We start from the raw sequence: 21,795 nt of genomic DNA on the forward strand, positions 1-21,795 counted from the left end.
AGAGAGAAAAAAGGTAGAGAGAGAGAGGATGACAGAGAAATGACTAATTAGTTTTGTCAAGGCAATTAATGGACACCAAGTTACACTGTTAAGATCTGGAAGGGCAATACGGCAAAGAAAATTCAAGATGGAGCAAGAAATACGAGGGATCGCATACAGGCTGCTAACAAACCAGGTTGACCATACTTGTAAGAGAAAAGTGAACAGGACACTTACGGCTCAAACAACAGTCTGTTGTAAACAACCATCAGAAGTTACAGACCAGACCTCTATGGATCAACTTTGACCTACTGTACTTGCCATAGTTGTGCACGCCCACAGTTGTCCTGTACAGGAAAAGACTAACACTGAGCCCTGACGGGCCATAGAGAGGAAAAAACACATCAGGCCGGGTTCTTGAGTACTTGACATGTTATTGTGTCTGCATGAGATACAATGTGTCCCACATTTCGATTCATTCTTGGGCCCCATATAGACTTAGTTTTCATTATTTTATGTGCATGAGGCAACAACAGACCAGCCTTGGTAAGCCCACCACGCATAAAGATACACGCAACTCACCCAAGGACACCGTCATTGTCAGTGGGTCTACAGGCTTTCTGAAGTAATCATGTTCATGCGTTAACCTTAGACCTTTTTACGCTAATATTTGCATTGGTTTAACTAGCTCTAATATACCTTCAAGGCAGAAGGTTTGTATAATCTATGATTGCCAGGCAAATTGTCAGAAAATGGTCTTTCAGCAAACTCCCACAGTGGCTGCACTTGGAAGCTCATTACCATCAGCGCGTAAAATGATCTAGATGCCTTCATTCAACATGATTGACTCTCATAACTAGTCTGTGAAGTATGTAAATTCACCATTTCCTGATATTTACTATATCATTTACATTCCAATCTTTACTACAAGCCCATACAACAACCCTCAACAAAAAAACATGAATTATTGGGGGTGAGTTAAAGGTCCCATATTATGAAAAACACATTTTCTCTGGTGTCTACATATATAAACTGGTCCGCCCTGAGCCTACCAACTCCCAGAGTGAGGAAAGCAAACCAGTCCTGCATGGTCTCTGCAGCCCACCCACTGGTAAAACGGGGCTCCTGCAGGCTGTTCAGATTCAGCTCCTGTCGTGACGTAACGGCCGAAAACACTCCCCCCTCTCCCCGGAGACATCCAAGAGGGGGGCGTTCATCCCCGAGGGGAAGGTCGGTGTGTCAAGCGGTGAGATAGCAGTGTTTCGCAATGTCGTCGCTCAGAGCTAGACACGCAAAATGCTCTGTTGTTGGTTGTAAAAAGCAACATAAGTGCCTTTATTCTGTCCCAGCTACAGAAGAACAGAAGAGACGGTGGTGCCGTTTCATTTTTAACGACAACGCGCCGGCTACGGTTCGTGTAAGTCTGTTTGTGTGTGCTAACCACTTCACATCGGACTGCTTCAGTAACGAGGGTCAGTACAAAGCTGGCTTTGCCTCGACACTGACACTCGTAAAAGGATCAGCCCCAACCATACGGGACCCAGCAACTGCACCCGAGCCACAGGTAAGTGTCGCAGCGTGTTAATAGTATTTACAGTTGCCTACGAGTAATGTGAAGTCAGCTTGAAGTTGGCTAACTAGCTAGAAATAGGCTAACTAGTGGCTAACGGTCCGCTATGCAACGGCGTTTGAAGCGAGTTTAGTGTTAATAATATTACGAGGGCGCTTGGTTGTCACAGCGAAAAGTCTGGAAACGTGCAGACTGGAGACCGAGACTATGCGGACAGTGTCCAAGAGTTTGGAGACTGTTGGAGACACAGCTTTCGCTAGCTGTTTTTAGACGTTACCTGTTGCAGGTCAGTGGGGGATGGGAGCCGGGTGGTTGTGTCGGGGAGTCCTGCTGCAGCCGCAGAGTCTGTATTTTTCTGAGCCTCTCCTTCTGGGTCCGATTCTGGGTCAGACTGGTGTGGTTGAACGACAGCATCTCGGCAGCCATAGTGATACATCCACCGTAAACATTAGCGCATGCTAATGCTAGCGTCAGCGGCATCCTCTCCCTGAGAGGGGCTCGTGGCTGGACGGAGCTCATTAGCATTAAAGGTGCAGGCACAGAAACAGCTGCTCTCAGTAGAGCGACTTTAGACAGCTGAAGTTCAGCACCACTGATGGGTGTGGGGCAATACATTTCCAATACAGTGTTGTTGGACCTCTAACAGCTGTGTGAAATTGATGAAAAACAGTATAATATGGGACCTTTTAAGTTTTGGCATGGTCTGTGTTAAACTGCACGTAACACTTGTCAGATTGCCATCATGTTGTTTTGCTGAAATAAATTACCATGATTCAAATGATCAGCTCATCATCAAGCCCATTCAATTGAATCAGGTGTGTTGAGGCAGGAAAACAGGACCAGGAAAAGACCAACAATGTCTCTGTATCCCAAGATTTAGTAAGGATGATGTTGTTGCAACCAATATAAACATGACATACTGTAAAATGTAAATTTTATGTAATGAATTATCCTTTTAGCCCTGAGTAGCTTGCACCGTCCTTGAACCACTAATGCATTACACCCACATCGCTACAGGAGGAGAACAATTTAAACAGACGAAAAGAAGTTCTGAGTCAAAACTGAGTTGAACTTTTTGAACTAATCGCTCTCACTCTGTCTCACTTTCCAAGACACACACACACACACACACACACACACACACACACACACACACACACACACACACACACACACACACACACACACAGCTCCCCGACAGATTCCGATAATTGCACATCTTTGCAGAATCACAAGTCCACCGTGAAACAGAATACATTGTGCCCAAGACAAAGGGTCCCCGGAGAGAGGAAACAGACTCTGAATGGCTGTCTTTGTGCAAGGAAAACGAAGACGGCTCCAATCTCTATAAAGACCCATCTCAATAAACACCTCCACAGGCACCCATCTACGCATCACGCAGTCTCCTGATTGGCTCTTTTCTGAGTGTAATCACAAGTGTGGAAGGCCTGGAATAGATGGTCAGAGAATGAAACGGTGTAGGGGGAGAGCGATGGAAGTGATTGGTGGGCGGGAAAAGTAGAAATGAAGGGAGAGAGAGTGGGGCCGGTAAAAAGGAGCAAAGTTGCGGTATTGTGTGTAGAGGAGGAGTGGGGCGTACAGTGCGCAGGGAGATCATGCAGTGACACAAAGAGATGAATCAAAGGTGTATGGGGGAATGCTGAGACTCAATGATGGAGGGAAAGGGCGATTGAGAAATCGAGGGGGTGATGAATGAGTGTTTCCCAGGGTTCACCCCAGTCAGAGGTGCAGCTGTAATACCTTTAGGATCGGTGGGAATGTGCACACGTACACACACATGGGTAAGGAGGTGGGGTGGGGGCATGTAGTGCAGAGTTTTAATCCTGTACACCAAATAGAGCAGTGGGTATTTCATTAAAGGTCTTTTTCAGGGTGGCCAGACCTGAGAGAAATCCATATTTCATTACCTGTCATCCATCTCTCTGTCTCTCTCTTGTGTGTGTGTGCGCATGTACACTGTACATTGTATTTATGTGTGTATCTCCATTCAAATGCATCTAGAGGCGCATGAATGGGCGTGTAAACAAACGAGCCCATTCATACGCACATTCTGAATCAGCCCGTCACTCTGTCCCTTCGCTCAGCGTGCATCGTGCCCCCCCCGTCGCCTCACACAAACAGACCGCCCGACGTTCAGCAAGTGGAGGGTTTAATACTCACATAAACTACATTGACGTAGTCGTCATCAGACAGAGTCTCCAGCATCTCGCTGACGGAGGTCCTGATCAGTTTGAGAGTCAAGCCCGACACGCTCCCGCTTCTGCAGCAACGACAACAACAACAACATAATACCTGAGAGCTTCTCACTGCAATCTGTCAGCTCAGTTCACGTCCTGTGAGATTTTACTCAATGTAATTAGAAATGTGTCTGCTTTGGGAAATGCATTACATTACGTGGCAGGAGGAGGGCATGTATCATAATCAGGGGAAATCATGACTGATGCGAGGAGGTTACGGATCAATGAGGTTAGAAAATGACTTACGCATCCACGAGGATTAGCATGTCTTTGGGTGAGGCAGCTCCTTGAATGTACCTAGTTGGGCACAAATTAATAAAAGAGAAGCTTATCTAAGTCACACACACTCTGACCAATCATTAACCTGATTATTTACTTTAATCATGATGCACTCCATCATGAAAACCCCTCAACTCAAAGTCTACTCGCTAACTTTTTCAGGAGCTTTAAAGGGGCTCCGTGGAGCTCCTGTTTCGTGCAGGAAGCCGGTCGTTTGCTTATGTTATCGGACTCCTTTTCTAAACTAACGTTAGCCACTGTTGCTCTCTGTCAGCGGAGCAAGGCCCTGAGACAAGGCAGGCCAGAAAGTGCATTAAGTCACTTCCGTTGGACATCCCTGTCCCTGGAAATCCTCCCCAAGTCCTTCACAAGAAATTCCAGTCCAGTGGCATTAAACAACTTAAGCAAATCCTTCACCGGCTTGTTTGGGCAACTTAGGGAGGCGAGGAAGGTCTCATTTTTCACGCCACATTGCAATAGGCTCACACATGGCCAATAAGAAAGCAATTAACACATGTAAATTACTATAAATTGTTACATAGAGCCCCTTTAAACTCTATTTTACAATGATTATACAATGCTGGGGACAATGTTATTGAATGATGATCCAGGCCTTCATAAAGTTACTATACCTAGAAGATTCAGTCATTTAAATGACCAAACAAAACAATGATATAAATGGAAACAGTCTAAAACTCACCTAAATGCATTAAAAAAAAAAAAAAGTGGCTTGAATTCTGACCAACATTGAATAAATGTTTTTCTTGCAGTTTTCTTACCACGGCCTCCTGCGGACGTCGTACAGGTCGATTTTACTGGGGGTCTTACGTGCATCCATCCAGGGAGAGGCTTTAGGAGAAGATCAAATATGTGTTCATTCTCTTTTCATTATCAAAGATAATTAGACAATAGTTCCTATTTTAGTTTGTTTCCTGACACCTCTGACTGTCTGACTGAAGTGTTAATCTGCAAATATCTGGCAATATGCGGTGTCATATTCAGCCCTGCAGTGTCTGGCCACTGTCAGTCATATTGTGAAGATAAAAAAGGACACATTTTTCAGAGGCTATAAAAAATATCTGTCACTTGTGTCACAATGACAGCTAGCTTATGGGATGGAATCCGACACCAAATATATTATAACATGTTTAATTTACCGAAAAATATTTCACGAGAAGGTAAACGGCAAGTAAATAAGGTAAAATATTCATCCTAGATGCACAGCACGTAGCACTGGGTTCACTTGCTTTGACAGTCATCGGCTGCTTTCTATCTGTATGCTATTAGTGAGGGGCAACGTGAAAACAAGCCAGTATGAGAATGTGTGACTGCCTATCATGCATGCTAAGAGGTAAAAAAAAGGAACAAAGAGGAGTAGATTCAAGGCCAATGAAAATTCATGAATATTAGACATAAACTTTTCCCATAAAGCGACACAGAGTCTATGATGACAGGGAATCTCATGAATAGAAATAGCTTGGCAGAGAAAACACTTGCGCTGGAGAGCAACGCCAGACTAATGCACTTTAAGATAGCATGACACCATCAACGGCACCACATATAAAAATCAGTGCAAGCCGAGCAATGGGGATTATTTATTGAGCTGATTTATTTGCTCAGCGATGTGTTAATGAAGCAAAGGTGTGAACACACTCCCTGGCTGTTTGTCGTTATGATTAAAAGCCACATGCTGTATCTTAGGTCAACTAAATTATAATCGGCTGATGAGGGGCGCCTTCGATTTTGATAAGAGAGGGAACACACAAGGCTTCAGTGTGATGTGTGATAGGGACAGATGACAAACAAGCCTGGACAAGGGCTTTTTCCGCTTTGATAAATGTCAGGCGAAGACAAATAGTGTTTTTTTTATTTCATTTTTTTTTTTACCTGGGTAGTAGCGAGCCAGGCCTGTAGCGCTGCCAAACACCTGCCAGAGAAGGGTCGGGTCATCCTCTCTGTTCTTTTTAAACACCTCCTCCAGTGCCTCCGTCCAGTTCAGCTCATTCAGCACGATCGTGGCTGGAAATCCACACATACACAAACACGTACATGTCAGAAGATAACAAATCAGACATATCTTGTATTCAGTCAGATCTTGATAGTCCATCTGTAAATGTGTGCTTGTCTGTGAGCGTATTCTGCAATAATGATCGGAGGATAAAGCACGCAGGTAAGAAAGCCATTGTAGACTGTCACAGACGTGTGGACATACCAGAATATCACATTCATTAAGATTCACACACACAGGCCCCGCTCAGTGTCAGCCCACTCACCCAGTGGGACACATGAGCAAATATTGGGCCACTTCATCCGGCCGGATGACAGTGTTTAGTAAGAAATGCCGAGGAACAGTTTTCTGGCGAGTAACTGCGTTTAATTTGACCTGCGACACCCAATGCACGCGTGTGCACGTGCATGCGTTTGTATGTGTGCATGGGTGTGATTGATAGTGTGTGTTGTGGGAGGCAACAGGCATTATGGATGTAATGACACAGCACCCAGACAGCTCAGAGCCACATAACACTCACTATGATGGATGGAGACACAGCACATGCTGCCCCAACTCTATCTTTGTTCTGTCTCTCTGCTGCTCGTCTTTTTCCCCCTCCCTTCCATCCTTCCTTCCTTCCTTTTTAATGCTACTGCAGTACTGTATATATGCTTTAAAGTGACTCTACATCCATACGCGTATGTGCGCATGTGTGTGAGATATATTGGTATCGCGTATTGAGTGTGACGCGGTCCATTGATGTGCAAAGCAAACACTGTTCATTTGCATGCATGCCTCTGGAGAAGGGAGTTAATGAAGCCTCGGTTGCCAGGAGTGCATGTTTTTTATTATAGAGAGAGGGAGAGCGAGAGGGGGAGAGAGGGAGAGAGCATGCAGTGTGTGTGCACAGTAATGTGTTTCCCTCATTAAGTGAAGAACTTTAAAGGCAAAGGAAGAGAAAATAACAGCACACGGCCCTCGTTAGATAATGAGAAAATTACTGACTGTATGTGTGATTTTTTTTTTTTTTTTTAGTGAAGAGTGATGAAGACAGACAAGTAGGTGGACGGCTATCTACTCACAGGCCCACTCACTGCTATTTAGACAGCAAGATAGCTTGATGGTTAAAAACACACACAGAGAGATATACGAGCGCAGGCAAAACGAGCCGAAAATGCAGTGATAAACAAGCAAACCCAAAAACGTCTAACCCAGTCGTAATATGTTGTTTTTTTAATGTTTCCATTAGTTTTGAGCACTCCTGAGTTAGTCATAATATTTAATAAGCTGCTTCATAAGGGATACAGTTTCCTCTAGTCGCCCATATTGCCACTGACACTAATGAATTCCCCGGCTGCACTCGGCATGGCTTTGATGCCACACTGAATCTACACCCTGTGATGACTTCATCTCGGGGGGGATATCAGGGTTGCAATACACTGTAATTAAGGAACAAATACAACATGGATTAGCTTTTTTAGAGCATTAAAGAGTGTGTTGTTTTTCACAGTTTTAAATAAGGATAAGGAGTCCACCCTCCAATACACCCAAACAATCATCATGTATTTCTTGTTTTTATAAGGAACGCCAGCTCCACTGAAGAAAACTCAGTGACGTTTCAGCCAGAAGTGACAGTAATTTCAAAAGAATGGTATTCAGATCCTGTACTGACATAAAAGTACCAATACCACACTGTGAAAATACTCCCAGTGCTTTACTTGGGCAGCCTGCACAGGTAGATAAGATCAGACTTTTCTTTTTTTCCTCAGCAGTGGACCTTCAGGGCCAAAGTTGTCAAATTTAAGGTGGGTTGAGTGATTCATGAAGTCGACTTGTGCATTGAGTAACATGCAAGAAATGAAAATGTTTATTTGGCTTAAGATGTAGGAGAGTTCTCTGAAATCATAAATGAACACTTAATCCTTCAGTTTATCACAAAAAATTCCAAATCATCAAAAGTTGGAGGTACATGATCTTCACAGGACAGGAAGAGAAAAATGGTTATATGAAAAGTGAGCACTAACTTAAGCTGTCAGACAAACGTAGTTAAGTAAAAGGTACAATATTTGCCTCCGAGATACCAAAAAGCAAAATTAGTTAGTCAGTTAGTTAGTTCCTCACATTTCTCATCTGGAATTACTTTTTGTCTCCAGTTAGATGAGAAGACCAACACCGCTTGTATGTCTAAACAATAACCAGAGCCAGCACCAGTTAGCTTAGCGAAGCACAAAACCTGCAAACAGAGAGAAACCTGGCTCTGCCCAAACGTAACAAAATCCCCTCTGTCTTTCTTCTTTCTCTGTCTGAGTGCGACTGTCTTTCCTGTCCACTCTTTTGTTGAAGGTTCAAGCTTTTTTATTTGTCACACACACAGAGCTCAGGCTACAATATGCGGTGAAATGCACTTTTCGGCACTCTGAGGATTAGCTTACAGCTGGTGTTCTTTTGGAAGAGGAAAAATACATTTGTTTAACTGTGTCCTGCCCCGAGGTGACATATATATTGCATAAATACATTTTCAGCTTCTGTATCCCGAAGCAACACCACAGAATACAACCATTTTCTTTTCTGTCTGTGTCTCTCCCGCCGTCTCTCCGTCCTTCACCGGACCAACAGATGCAGCTTTTCCGATCTTTCTGTCATGTGGCCGTCTGCCGCTCCTATTCTACACTTGTCTCACATACGTAATGTGCCGCTACCTATAGAAGGTGATTTCATAAACTTGCCTCCCACTTTACCCAGAAAATCCAATTTTCTCCAGCTGAGCAAAGGCTATTCCTGGAACATTTATAGGGTGGAGATCAAATTGGAGAGTTGAAGCCTCAATAACGTATGAATCCTCTGTCTCTTTTTTTAACCCCCCAGGCATACAAAATACATACTCCTCAGTGTGTGCCCACACACTGCATGAGCGTACACCTCAATGACACACAAATGTTTCTCATCAGTGAGGAGATTTACGGCTCTTTAAAGGGAGCCTGGTCTTATATGTAGCTACAGTGTATGTTTGTTTTTTTAAGGGGGCGGGGTCACTTGCGGTGGCCCAGAAGGTCAAAACACAACAATGTTTCAGGAAACACAGTAACATTTCACAATATTTCTGAAATGTTGTGTTTCCTGAAGTGACATTGAGTTTTGTGTATTATTGTTGTATTGTATGAAATGTCATTGTGTTTTCTGAAATGCTGCCGTGTTTTGACCTTCAGGGCCACCATAGTCAGTGGGTTCTCTTCAATAAAACCCATTTCATTTCGCATGTGTGGAGCAAGTTTAGCTGCTCTACATTATTCATATCGCCATACCTGAAGTCAATGATCTGCATTATAAACATTACCGGAAGGTGATGCCTCTGCTGTGTCAGTGAATTTACGACTTCAAATTCTCCCTGGATGAAATGTGTTATGTAAATAAAGTTGCCTGGCCTTGAATAATATTCATGCAACACTTAATATTCTCACTGTTCTCACTCACAGTCAGTGAAATTTGGGCAAAACAATAAAAAGAGAGGCTCTCACCAAATATGAGTCACTTTCCTTCATCCCCCCGAAAAGAGCGATTGAAAAAGAATCACATCTTTGCAAAAGTAACATCACTATGTCTTGCTGTTCACATAGGAACCCCCCTTTAAATAATACATTCCTAGCCCCTTTATATCAGCACTACAGTCCCTTTTAATCTGAGCCAAACTAATTGAACCTAAATCCTCAAACGCTGTCTTAACCTCAAAATAAACTTGCAGCGACGGGCTTTTGTGCTACCAGCTTTGGGTCCTCGCATATTCCAAACACACCTATAGTTTTCTTTCATCTCACTCTGATCAGACTTCAGTTCTGGATAGGTCCCAGCAGCACAGCGTATCCATGCATACTTATTAAAGGCTACCAATAAACAGCATCCTTGACAGAAACGGAGCGTGAGGAGTCATGGCACCAAGCCCAGATTATGGCCAGAGAGGTGTCTCGAGGAAAAAATGACAAAGTCACAATGAGTTCAGAAGCTTGCTAATAAACCTGCCTCGCACTTTTACGGATAACAGACCCAGTCGACAGTGTGTGCCCATCCCCATGCCTCATCTCTGGCCCCGTGTTCGGGGTCAGCGAAGAGGTGAAGTGTGTAACCTTGCGGCCAGACGGTTCCCCAGCAGGCCGAGGGCCATGCTGAGGAAGTCACTCCATTCTGCTCTCCCTCCGAATCACTGCTGACGCACCACATCTCACTGCACGTTAATTAGTGAATATCTAAAAACATACACACAGACACACGGATACCCAGTCTCACACAGCCACGGATATAAATTCCGCAAGCACGAGCCAAGCAGCAACAGTGCAGCCCGCTGGTTTCAGAAACTATCCTGTAATTGGACTCGTGTTCAGACCCATCATGAACCATGTGTCCTGGTGAAGTAACTTTGAGCGAGGCAATGGCCGCTTTGCTGCGCACTCATTCCATGTCCATGATCAGAGCATCACCCAAGAGCTTAAAATGTAAAAAGTAGAAGAAAAAAAACTGTTATAATACATAATTCAGACTATAGTTAAGATATTCAACAGACGATCCTTAAGTCATTGACATTCAACTAGAGCTGTGCTAATGTCAGAGGGACTCTAGAGAATCAAATTATTCTGAACCACTCAAGGTAAATGTCAGCGCTTGATGAGGAAATGATCAGAAATGTACTTTTTTTTTTTTTGACAAACAGGGCAAATACACTTTAACAGATGCACAAACATGCATGTTTCACGACACAACTGGCAACATGAAGCATTCACAGAGCCATCAAACAGATACTGGCCCGGATTCTAGTTTACCCTTAATTGATCTATACTTGGTTGTAAAAAGTTGGTATTCTCAACATCCAATCTAAATGTGTCCCAGTGCAGCCGCAACACGGACACCAAATGGTTGTTTGTATGTCACATCTCAGAACTTCACAAGAAACAACAATTACTGACTTGACAAACTAACACACGTAAGAAGAGACAGGAGGAGTGGGCTCATACTGCATTCTTGCAAAGACTTCTATGAAGCACAAATCAACTGACTGGAAATGGCACCTACAAAGATGTTACAGTACGTTTCAGGACACAAGCACTAAAGTAAAAGTTGATGAAAAGGAAATTGTTCACTGTGTTTCCGATCTGGAATTCTGACTCTTACAATGCAGCGTAAGTAGTGAGTATAGCATAAGTGTAGACCGAATCACCATGATGTCAGGCCAACAACGGTAGAAAACGTTTGTTTTCTGGCGGAAATTGGCAAACTTGTTCATTTGCTGTAGCTGTAACATTTAAAGATGCATAGTAAAACACGGTGGTCCGACCTATCTGACGTTTCTGCTATGATTATTTCAGGTACTGTGTTGCTTTGCTAGTATCTAGAATATTTACCCAACGGAGATATCTTATGCTAACTGTTAGTATTGGGAAAACTCAAGCTGTCTTTCCCTTCTAAATACTGTCATGAATAGTACAAAGTAAGCTGGATCAGTGGCTAGAATTGATATAAATCAAACTTTTTTTTTTACTTATGATTCAGCTTAAAAGTTATTAATTCAAAGCCTCAGGACTCAGGGAGTTTTTTGATTCAACCTTTTCATAACATTGAACAAAAGAACGATTGCCTGATGTTTTGACAAAGGCCAAAAGCCCACGTGAATTAATTTTAGCTAGAGGATCCTCTGTTCATTTACATCCCAAGGACACACGGCTTACCTAACAGACAGAGTACAGGAGAAGATCTTATCATGCTGTATTGCAGTATCACTTTTTTAAACCATTACTTAGCCATGGGCAAATTTGCTAGAGGCACAATCTGTAAACAACATTTCACCATGGGTTGGTGTGTCAGTTGTAGCCATGGTTACCATTTGGGTCTGCTTGTGTGTGTTGGTGTGTGTGTGGTATGTACTCACAGCCATCATAGATGTCCGTGGGGATGTGGACAGCCGTGTGGTTGTGATCAGTCAAACGTTTAAATGACGGGTCCTCTTTAAAGTCTGGACGAATCCTATATTTCCTTCCCTCCGTCTCATTTGCATCCAGCTGAGGGGGAAAAAAAATAAAAAATCAAGATGCAGACAAGAATGCTGACCGGAGGTTTACAACATCATACAAAGCCTCTTTATTCTTTTTGCTGAAGCATCAACTGCATGCATGAAACAGTTTGTGGGTTTATTTGAAAGCGCAGTCTGACTGTACATCCTCATCAACTTCTGTCTGGTGTGATAATGTCATCGCTGCAATTTTCACACCCTCCCAGCTCATTTGAGGAAACGTAGCGTTGTCGACGATATGCTTAATGATATCTTGCTTTTTTTCTCCTTATCATTTTCACTTGGGAGGAGTGGCAGGAGACAGCCAGATTGTCTGTGCCCCTCGTGGAGATTTATAACTCCTACCGTGCATTCACCAATTTACATCAATGAGAGCAGTACGGTCAGGAAGATATATGAAGAAAAAGCATGATGAGATATGGAGGAAACGCAGGGTAGAGAAGGAACGAGGTAGTGAGGTGGAGAGGGAGAGAAAAAAAGCAAGAGGGGGGGAGGGAGAGCGGGAGAGTGTGTGAACAGTTGCTTCCTAATAAAGCAACAGTGTAGCCAGCTCATACATCTCATCTGTCAATTAGAGGAGAAACATGGCAGAAACCTCTTCACCTGAGAAAGGGTGGGAGGAGGGATGACGGAGAGGAAGCTACTCTGGAAGAAAAGCCTGGAGAAGAGGCAAAATAGGGAGGGATTGCAGTAAAAGGCTGAGGCAATAATAGAAAAACCAGGGTGCAGGAAAGACATGAACGTGGTGAATAGGAAAATGAAAATGGAGGAGAGGAGGCGAAGAAGACGGGGAGGTGAACGGGAGGACAAGAGAGAGAAGGTGCTGTGTAGCAAAAGCACATTAGCGGCCCGTGTCTGAGTGTGACCCGTGTGTGCGTGGGGGCTTAAATGGAAGGAGAGCAAATAGGCGGTCGGGGAATAAAAGCACACTCACATTGTCCTTCGCGTTGTAGTAGGCGATTTCATCATCCTGTAAACAAGTCACACGGAGCACAAATATCATTTTGGCGCTGCTTTAGGGTGTTGCACAAAGAAGCATAACATTTATGCAGGCATGAAATGCTTACTTCATTTCTAAACACTTCTTTATTTCGTTGGCAGACAACTCCATTAGTGAATTCTCTAGTTTTATGCTAATGAAGACACTGGCCCTTGCTACCAATCGAATGAATACTGTATGAGTTAAGCTGAGTGTGCAGTGTGTTCCTCTTTTTACATCTGTGTCTGTGTGCCTGTGCAATGCCCCGGGGTAGCATCGCCACACCGTTGAGAAAGCAATATTGTAATTCACCGCTTCCACACATATATAACTGTGTCTGTGGCACATATTTTTCCTGACCACCACTTTACTCCGCGTTATAATTGTCTGCCACTGTGGTTCTTAGAAAGCAGAGTATCTGTCATCTGAAATGAGCTGCATAATGTGTCATAATAGTGTATAATGTGCAATAAACCTATTTACTAATGGAGCTGTAATCACTGCTAACGACACACAGGCACAAACAGATTAAACCTATTCAAACAATGAAATGAATTTATGGGCAGTAAACTCAGACTACGTGCATGAGCATTAATGTTTGTGTGTCAGTGTATCTCCCAGTCATTTACCCTTATTATAATAAACACATATAAAGTGCAGATTTACAATATCTGTGCTGATGCAGGTTCTCCTCTAAGTAAGAGCGTCTGAATTTTTGTGTCGCTCTGTTACCTCAAACTCGTCTTTCCACTGATACGCCATCTGGAAGTCCTCAGCAGCTGTGGCCAGTTTCTGGGGAGTGAAATATGACAGGGATTTAGATTGGAAACTGTACAAGGTATGCCTCTTTCACAGCGTCAGTCTAATTATAGATATTCACAGCAAAAGAGAGGACGGTTTAAAAGCACGATGGAGACCATCCCGGGGATGGAGAAATGATCGTGATCTCACTCGCAGAGCTCAAACCACAGGGTTATCGCTGTCTTACAGCAGTGTCCACTAAAGGCCACACGACAGAGTGTCATACTGCCAGAATGAAAAGGTTGTACTATTGGTTGGAGAGTAGTGTGTCTGTGTGTGTGTGTGTGTGTGAGAGAGAGAGAGAGAGAGAGAGTGAGAGAAAAGAGAAAAAAAGGGGGTCGTCGGTGTAAGAAATAGCAGATCACTGAATAAAGTCAAGTGCAAATGGATTACAAACTGAGAGGCTGCCAATCAAGTCGGATACTACTAAATTAGAGGGGGGATATAAATGTAATTAACCTTGCCTTTGCTCTACACATCGCACTAACATGCACACTCACACTGCTAAGCCACAGAGGAAACGAGGATATTTGTAACAGCAGTTCATTTTTTTGGACTAGAACATTTCTTATGAGCAACAAAAAGTGCAAGCACAAACTAAACAGCACATATTTATCACTATGGCAACCAATGCTTTCAATGCCTTGACAGGCCTTCTTGATAATCCTTCACTTTGATTTCATCTTTATTCTTTCTTTTTTTAGTGAAATGAGGTCATGCTGAGAACACTAACAAGGTCCCTGTGACACATAAAGAACAGGGACACAGGCAGAGATCTGAATTCTACATTTCACATGTGAACTTATTAAACTGATTCATGCATTTATAAAGACTTCTCTCATTTTTTTCAGTTAGGCATTTTTGCTTTATATGAGCTTTCTTTTGCTGGAAACTGGCATAACTACCTGCCAGTGCAGCTGCAAGTGGTTTTCATCACTTGATAACAGGGTTTTGATTCTACAACCTTTAAATGTGTGTGATTGAGCCATCATGTCAACTGACCACTGGCAGATCAGTGGGGCTGATCTGCCCTTTTGTATGGACATTCATATTCCCCAGATGATGTCTCTGGCATTGACATAAGTGATTCCACTAGCACCGCCATGAGGATGACCATCTTGGTTTTTGACTGAAATGTTTTACAGACTATTGGATGGATTGCAATGAAATTTGGCAACAAAATTGATGGTCCCAAGAGGATGAATCGGAGTGACTTTGTTGACCCTCTGGCTTTTGTTCTAGCCCCATCATTCGGTCAAAGGTTTCACATATCCATTGAGATTTCTCTCAACATCTACTGTATGGATTGGGACACAACCTGGTACAGACATTCGTGGTCCCATGTGGATGAACCACAAAGATTTTAGTGATCCCCTCACTTTTCCTCTAGTGTTACCAGCTGTCACTAATCTAGTGAAATCACTCGAGATGGACTGAGACAAATTTAGTACAGAAATTCACGGTCCCCAGAGGATGAAACTCAATGACTTCGGGGACCCTGATTTTTCTTCTAGTGTCACCATCAGGTCAAAGGTTTAACTTATCCATTGAAATATATCTCAACATCAACTATATGGATTGGTACACAGTATGGTACAGACATTCATTTTCCCCAGAGGATGAATCCCAAAGACTTACTGTATCCCATGACTAGTTATCCCCTGACTTTTCCCCTAGTGATGCCCACAGATCAAAGCAAAGCAATCCTTAGTTCTCAAAAGATGAATTCCAAAGACTTTGGTGATCCTCACTATCATCAAGTCAAATGTTCAATTTGTCCAATACTTCACGACCAAATACCTGCAATTAAAGAAATTCCCACCAGTGTTTGTTTGTAATTTGTGTTTAGTGCTTATTACCAGTTAAGCATGCTGACATTTGTTACATACTGACTGACTAATGAGACTGCACTTACAGCCTCATCAGTCCACTTGTATGGCTGTACACTATTTCATTAACAACGGACACTTAATTATCACTTAACTATTATGATTATCTCGCTTATTTGAAATTGTTTTCTGCTGTGTAGAAAAGGTAGGAGGTTAGAATAAAAAGAACAGTACGATCCCAAGGCAGACAGGAGGTAGAATAAACAAACAGATACTGACATTATTCCACAAGACTGTGTGTATGTTCACCCAGGAGATCAAACCTCAGCCTGGCCCTGGCCTTCCTTTCTTTGACTGTACTGGCTAATGACAACCCCATGGAGGAAAGGACTGCCCTTAAATAAACTTGCCTGTCTGGCACACCAACTTCCTTCACAACAGCGAAGGTTACCATAGCCTCAGAGAAACTCTACTCAAGGAGGTATTTGAAATTAATTGATGCAATTAGAATTGATGGTCGAGTGTATTTATAGCCGAATCGCTCTCTGATATCCATCTGTTGAAAAATATAGCATCAGACATGTCGGATCTGTGCATGAGCAATAGCTGGATGAGATGTTGATAATATATGTCATCCCGTGCTTTTATTGGTATGGGTCTGAATGTGTATTCGGGTGACCATGTGTCTGCTGTCGGCAATGGTTCCATTCTTGATCAGCAGCCCCATCCCTTTGGCCTCCAGTCCTGGGCTCTGTTCCAGACCTGTCCCCACCTCCTCTGCACTGGCTGTCAGCAGCTAAATATACACGCCATCTGAGCCATAAACTGAACATACACACACACCAACACAAAACAGTGATCATGATCATATTGTGCACCATGTATAAAAATAACAAGCTCAGTCACTACGTCAAGAACTGAATCATGTGGTCCAATTTATAAATCATTTCCATCAAAAGCTCAACGCTGATGCATGCAGTCCATAGCTCTAACCCTAACCCTGTGCCACTGGTACCTTTTGCACCACCAATCTAACCCTGCAAAAACAAGTATCAGCACAAAAATTATCGATTTGCATTGAAGGGTTTTTAGAAAAAAGTTTGCTGCGTTCTAAACAAAAAATCATGATACTTCATATTTCGTTCCTTAAGTGTTTCACTGGGGGGAAAAAAGAAAAGATATAAGACATGCAATAATGTGCCACCTGAGGGAAAGCGGGAGCCGCAGTTCATATCAGTGCTGAAAAGGCCAAGTGCAGAAGGTCTCATCATTAGGTTAATGTCAGCTAATGTCACTGGAACATCACATCATGTTAATGTCGCACCGCTGAGCTAACTGAGTTTATCACTTATGCATAATTCCAGACCGTCTCTAAAAACATGTTCAATTTGCTTAAATGCATATGTATAGTATGATAGTACGGCGGTGCATGAACATATGGATATGGATTGCAGAACTCCCCTTTGGTCCAGGATTTCTCCTGTGGTATGATGTTGTATGTGTTATGGTACATTCAAATAAGCAACAGCTGTTCAATACTTGTCGCATCATGCATCATACTCTGGCAATTTGGGTGACATTAATGGAGAATATTCTGCTGCAGTATTTAGCGTCAATATACCCCTTTTGCCTCACACACTTCCTGTATATGAACACGCACATGCAAACACACGCACACCTCCAAAGAGAGCAGACGACAGGGTTGTTAAAAATTCATGACAGCGCTTTGACGAGGCTCCTCTCCCCTCTGGGAGGTGTGGGGGGAGGGTGCGGAGGGTTGGTGTGAGGAAAGATACCTAATTACCCTTCCCCTTTTTTTCTCTCCTTTTCCGCCGTATCTCTCTTTGTCAAACACGTACACGCACTGGGGTTATCAGGCTACCCAAATAAAGCAATGCCACAATCAAACACTACAGAGCCCCGGTTTGATGAGACCGCTCTCTGAGTGACAGCTAACCTCTCTAAACTGGCATAACAGTTCATTACGGGGCTGCTGCAAGTTGCTGTTTCTGACAATTGATTAGAAGCCGGCGTTACTCTGTTGAAACACACAAATTTAGCGCTACATGGGAGTGCATAACACACTCCCCGTAGACCAAACTGCTCATTAGTCTCCCTCTCACTTATTGCAGTATGGATACCCCACCTCCACGCCATAATGAGTTCACTCTGTCACTAGGTGACCACTGGAGACCCGAGGAGAGCCACCGTTCCCCTGCAGCCCTAATGGGGGAAGAGGAATGCGTGGTGAGAGGAGGCTGGGAATTGGATCTATGAATGTAGCGAAGTGGAGTGTTTTAAGGAATGAAGTGCTTCAGTGAGAGAAGGGAGAGAAGAGGAGAAGCAATTCATAAAATCTAATACGAGGGGGAAAAAAATGACCGATACTGTCTGCAGGCAGCATTGCTGATGCATGTAGGCTAGCTATATCTTAATCCCCTATGAGCAGAAAAACGGCCTAATGATGACCACAACAACTGTTGTGCCTATCAATAATGCGGCAGCCAAATAGGGCAAATACTATATTATTTCTCGTTTCGTGCACTCTCCACTGTTCATGCACGCTGATGTATGAGATCATTACACTGCAGCCATAGAGAGCACAGGAGTGTTTGGCCCGAGTGTTGGATGGCAGTGGAATCTCACCTGCTAGCCCCACTGAGAGATATTTCTGCCCTGCTCTCACCAGTCTTAGTTGTCATTCTGCCAGGGCAGCCTAGCAGCCCACCATGCATTTAGTGAGAAAGCAGAGCACAGCTTAAAGGATAGACAGGGAAGATGAGACAGGCTCTGCTAAACCTCACAGAGCCTCCCAGACTCCCTGGGCGCGCGCGTGTGTGCGTCTGTCTATGTGTGTGTGCGTGCAAGTGCGCGCGTGCGTTTCTAAAGGCTCCACACGCCCAAAATCAATGGGCCATTCAGAGCACATTGCCTTCTCCCCCAGACAACAAAGCAATACACACAAGAGTAGTAACGGTCTAAAAGATCATTAACACCCACATCCAGTCTTATCTTTCCCGTATTCGTTTTTGACAACGTGTCTACATTCATGAACGCCGGCTACCTCCTCACCATAATGAGTCCCAGCTCAAAGGGATGGAGAGAAAGTTAAAATGGGGGGGGGGGTGAAGGGTCAGTGTGAGAAGCAGAAAAGAGAGGAGTCTGAAAGGGTAATGGGGAAAGACAATAATTATGAGCAGATGCATTAACGGAAAGGACAGTGCAAAGACAAGTAACAACACTCTGACTCAGCATGATCACAGTGTTCACAGTACTCATTAAAACTTAGCTCATGAGAATGAACAGCGGCATGATAAAGAGACGGATACAAGGGTGGGTGGGGGTTTTTCAATAAAGAATGATGGAGGCTTTTTCCAGAAATGCATTAGATCCTGGGAAAAGGACAAACAAATGCAACCTCTTGTGTAAATGTCTAATGAATACATTGCGTTAATGTGTATGTGTGTGAGTGTGTAAGGTGTAATGAGAGGGAGATTGAAAAAAAAAGATGAGCGAGAAACAAGAAGAGGCTTGAGTGAAAGGAAGAGATGAATAGGGGAGATGGACAGACAGGGTAAAACGGAGCAAGAGGTGACAGAAGGGAGTGCAAGAGAGAGGTAATACAAAAAAGCAAAGAGAAGATTTGGAGGTGGTGGGAACAGATTTGCAGCAGGAGAGAGGAGGGAGCATGATAAGAGTGAGACAAGTCGAGAGGTCAGACGATATTGGGTTTATTTCAAATTCCAGTTGGACAGAAAACTGTGGCAAAAGGTCAGGAGCTGGACACAGAGGAGAGAGAGGAGAGATACGGACTGTAGCGTGGCGAAGGAAGGCGACCGAATAGCGAGGAACGCAACGATCGAAGGAGATGGAGATGGAGCGGAGCAAAGGCAGAAAAGAGAGCATGAGACAGAGGGAAAGAGCAGAGGTGTGTGCAGCTGTGAGAGCCCAGGGGAGAGCCGTGCTGCTCCACATGGCTCCTCTCAGAGGCCAAACCCTCCGATGGGAACAGTAAATCTACAGCTGCTCCTTGTCTCATTCGCTCTCTTTGGATCTTTTGCTCTCATGCGTGCAGCTCAAAGATGTGTATCTCCACTGTCGACCGCAGAGAATTTATAATGTTTGTCACCTGATCAGATTTCACAGGGAATCTGCTGGATTGCAACACAACACAGGCAACAGTCACGATCTTCTACTTCGAAAGGTTAAATGGTAAAGGGACAAGTTACTAAAAGGCATTCGATATAAAGGGTTTATAAGTTGTAACTGATGGATTTACAAATTCTTAGTAAGTAACTGACTAATCCTTTGTCGATCAATTAAAAGACGTTGCCAGGTTGTGAAAAATCCTGTTGGCTTGCATGTATCATCCTTGCTAATTGGTAATAATGCATTTATAATGTTAATGAATCTTTAAACCTGCAATAACAGATCTTTTTTGGCCACTTTTCAGTGTAACAAGATGTGAATACAACTTTGACATATCATCAACTTTTGAGTTGATACGTCAATAACATGATGTATGTACTTATCCAGCAGTTACAGGACAACAATATCATTCATTTGGAGACACGTTTCTGGTCACATGGCGATTGTTACTCACCCTTTTAGCTCTGTTTTTGGTCTCTACCTTCTACGGGGAAGCATCTGGCTCTTTGGTTGCTGAATGCTTCACTATAATCACCTGCTAACTTTATCTGTCCACCATTTGGTGCTGAGCAGGTAGTGTACAGGTAGTGTTTTGACTTTGATACTGGTACCTTAAATGATACTTTTTTTTCAACACCAATTTTATGAAATCTGTTTTAACATAAGATCACAGTAACCACACACATGGTGAGCCCCATCTCTGGGCATTAACTAGTCTTTTTCCTGCATGCCTAAAGACAGCCAGTCACCAACACTATTAGATCTTGGCACAACAAGCAAGCCACATGCTTATTGGCTCACTGACTCTGAAGAGATTAACTCCTTCGGTATTGCAGTTTGGTATCTAATGACAAGACATTTTCAATACTAGATCGAGGCAGTTTAGTCTGTGCCATGAAAGTATGGAAGTTCAGTACCCAGTGCCCTGCTGCTGTGTCTGAAAAGACTATGAAAGCTGTCAGAGTGAACACAAATAGTAAAGTTGAAGACCGGTTGGCTTAACGATGACCTGAAACTTACTATAAAGCTGAGTGGAGCTGCTGATTCATGAGATCATTCTCTGTAGGTTCATTGCTATGGGCAACCCATTTCATATTGTTTTTACATTTGTCTTGGTAGATTAAATATAGATTGTAGCCTATTTAATGAATGGTTTTAATTATCTTGTCTGCAGCCATAAGCGTTAGTTAATTCTTAGCAAATGTTAAAATCTTAAAGGATAAGTACCGTTTTTTACAACCTGGACCTTATTTCTGGCAAAAGATATGGTCATTTACTCACCCAGATAACTTTGGTGTCATTCGGCGTCGTTCGGACGAAATTAGATCCAGTGTAGCGGCGATATATCCATATAATGGGAGTAACGGGGCATCGACACACAGCCTCTATATAACACATTATCTGCCACGAAACTAGTTAATTTCATCAATATTTTGTTACGATATGCTAGCGCTATTAGCCTCTGAGTCCGGGCTCGTCTATTGTCAACATCCGGGGTCTGTAGGCTGATCTACTACCTCTGACCTGGAAGATGTCGTCTCTGAGCTGCGCGCGCACCCGCGACAGCGCGCCTTGTTTACCTGTAGCTGCTGCTGCTAGTTTGACCCCGGATGTTGATAACGGACGAGCCCGGACTCAGAGGCTAATAGCGCTAGCATATCGTAACAAAATATTGATGAAATTAACTAGTTTCGTGGCAGATAATGTGTTATATAGAGGCTGTGTGTCGCTGCCCTGTCTCTCCCATTATATGGATATATCGCCGCTACACTGGATCTAATTTCGTCCGAACGACGCCGAATGACACCAAAGTTATCTGGGTGAGTAAATGACCATATCTTTTGCCAGAAATAAGGTCCAGGTTGTAAAAAACGGTACTTATCCTTTAACAAATGCAGTTGTATCCATA

General features: G+C 43.3%; 1 protein-coding gene across 3 annotated transcripts in view; it reads right to left on the reverse strand.

Moving 5' to 3' along the window:
* Nucleotides 1-21,795, reverse strand: part of LOC311263975 (voltage-dependent calcium channel subunit alpha-2/delta-1) — a 68,652-nt gene that overhangs the window by 29,207 nt on the left and 17,650 nt on the right. For 2 of the 3 annotated variants that reach the window (XM_084364440.1, XM_084364439.1), the window contains exons 4-10: nt 13,840-13,899; nt 13,063-13,098; nt 11,988-12,117; nt 5,974-6,105; nt 4,866-4,935; nt 4,054-4,104; nt 3,731-3,830 (exon numbers count right to left, since the gene is read on the reverse strand). In XM_084364440.1, the coding sequence (XP_084220566.1) occupies nt 3,731-3,830; nt 4,054-4,104; nt 4,866-4,935; nt 5,974-6,105; nt 11,988-12,117; nt 13,063-13,098; nt 13,840-13,899 (579 nt within the window). Of the gene's footprint in view, nt 1-3,730; nt 3,831-4,053; nt 4,105-4,865; nt 4,936-5,973; nt 6,106-11,987; nt 12,118-13,062; nt 13,099-13,839; nt 13,900-14,408; nt 14,428-21,795 lie in introns of those variants that run through there. The other variant, XM_084364441.1, reaches the window with a different exon arrangement.

Source organism: Pagrus pagrus, assembly GCF_965226575.1.
Source record: "Pagrus pagrus genome assembly, chromosome: 10".
In the NCBI taxonomy this organism is placed as follows: Eukaryota; Metazoa; Chordata; class Actinopteri; order Spariformes; family Sparidae; genus Pagrus; species Pagrus pagrus.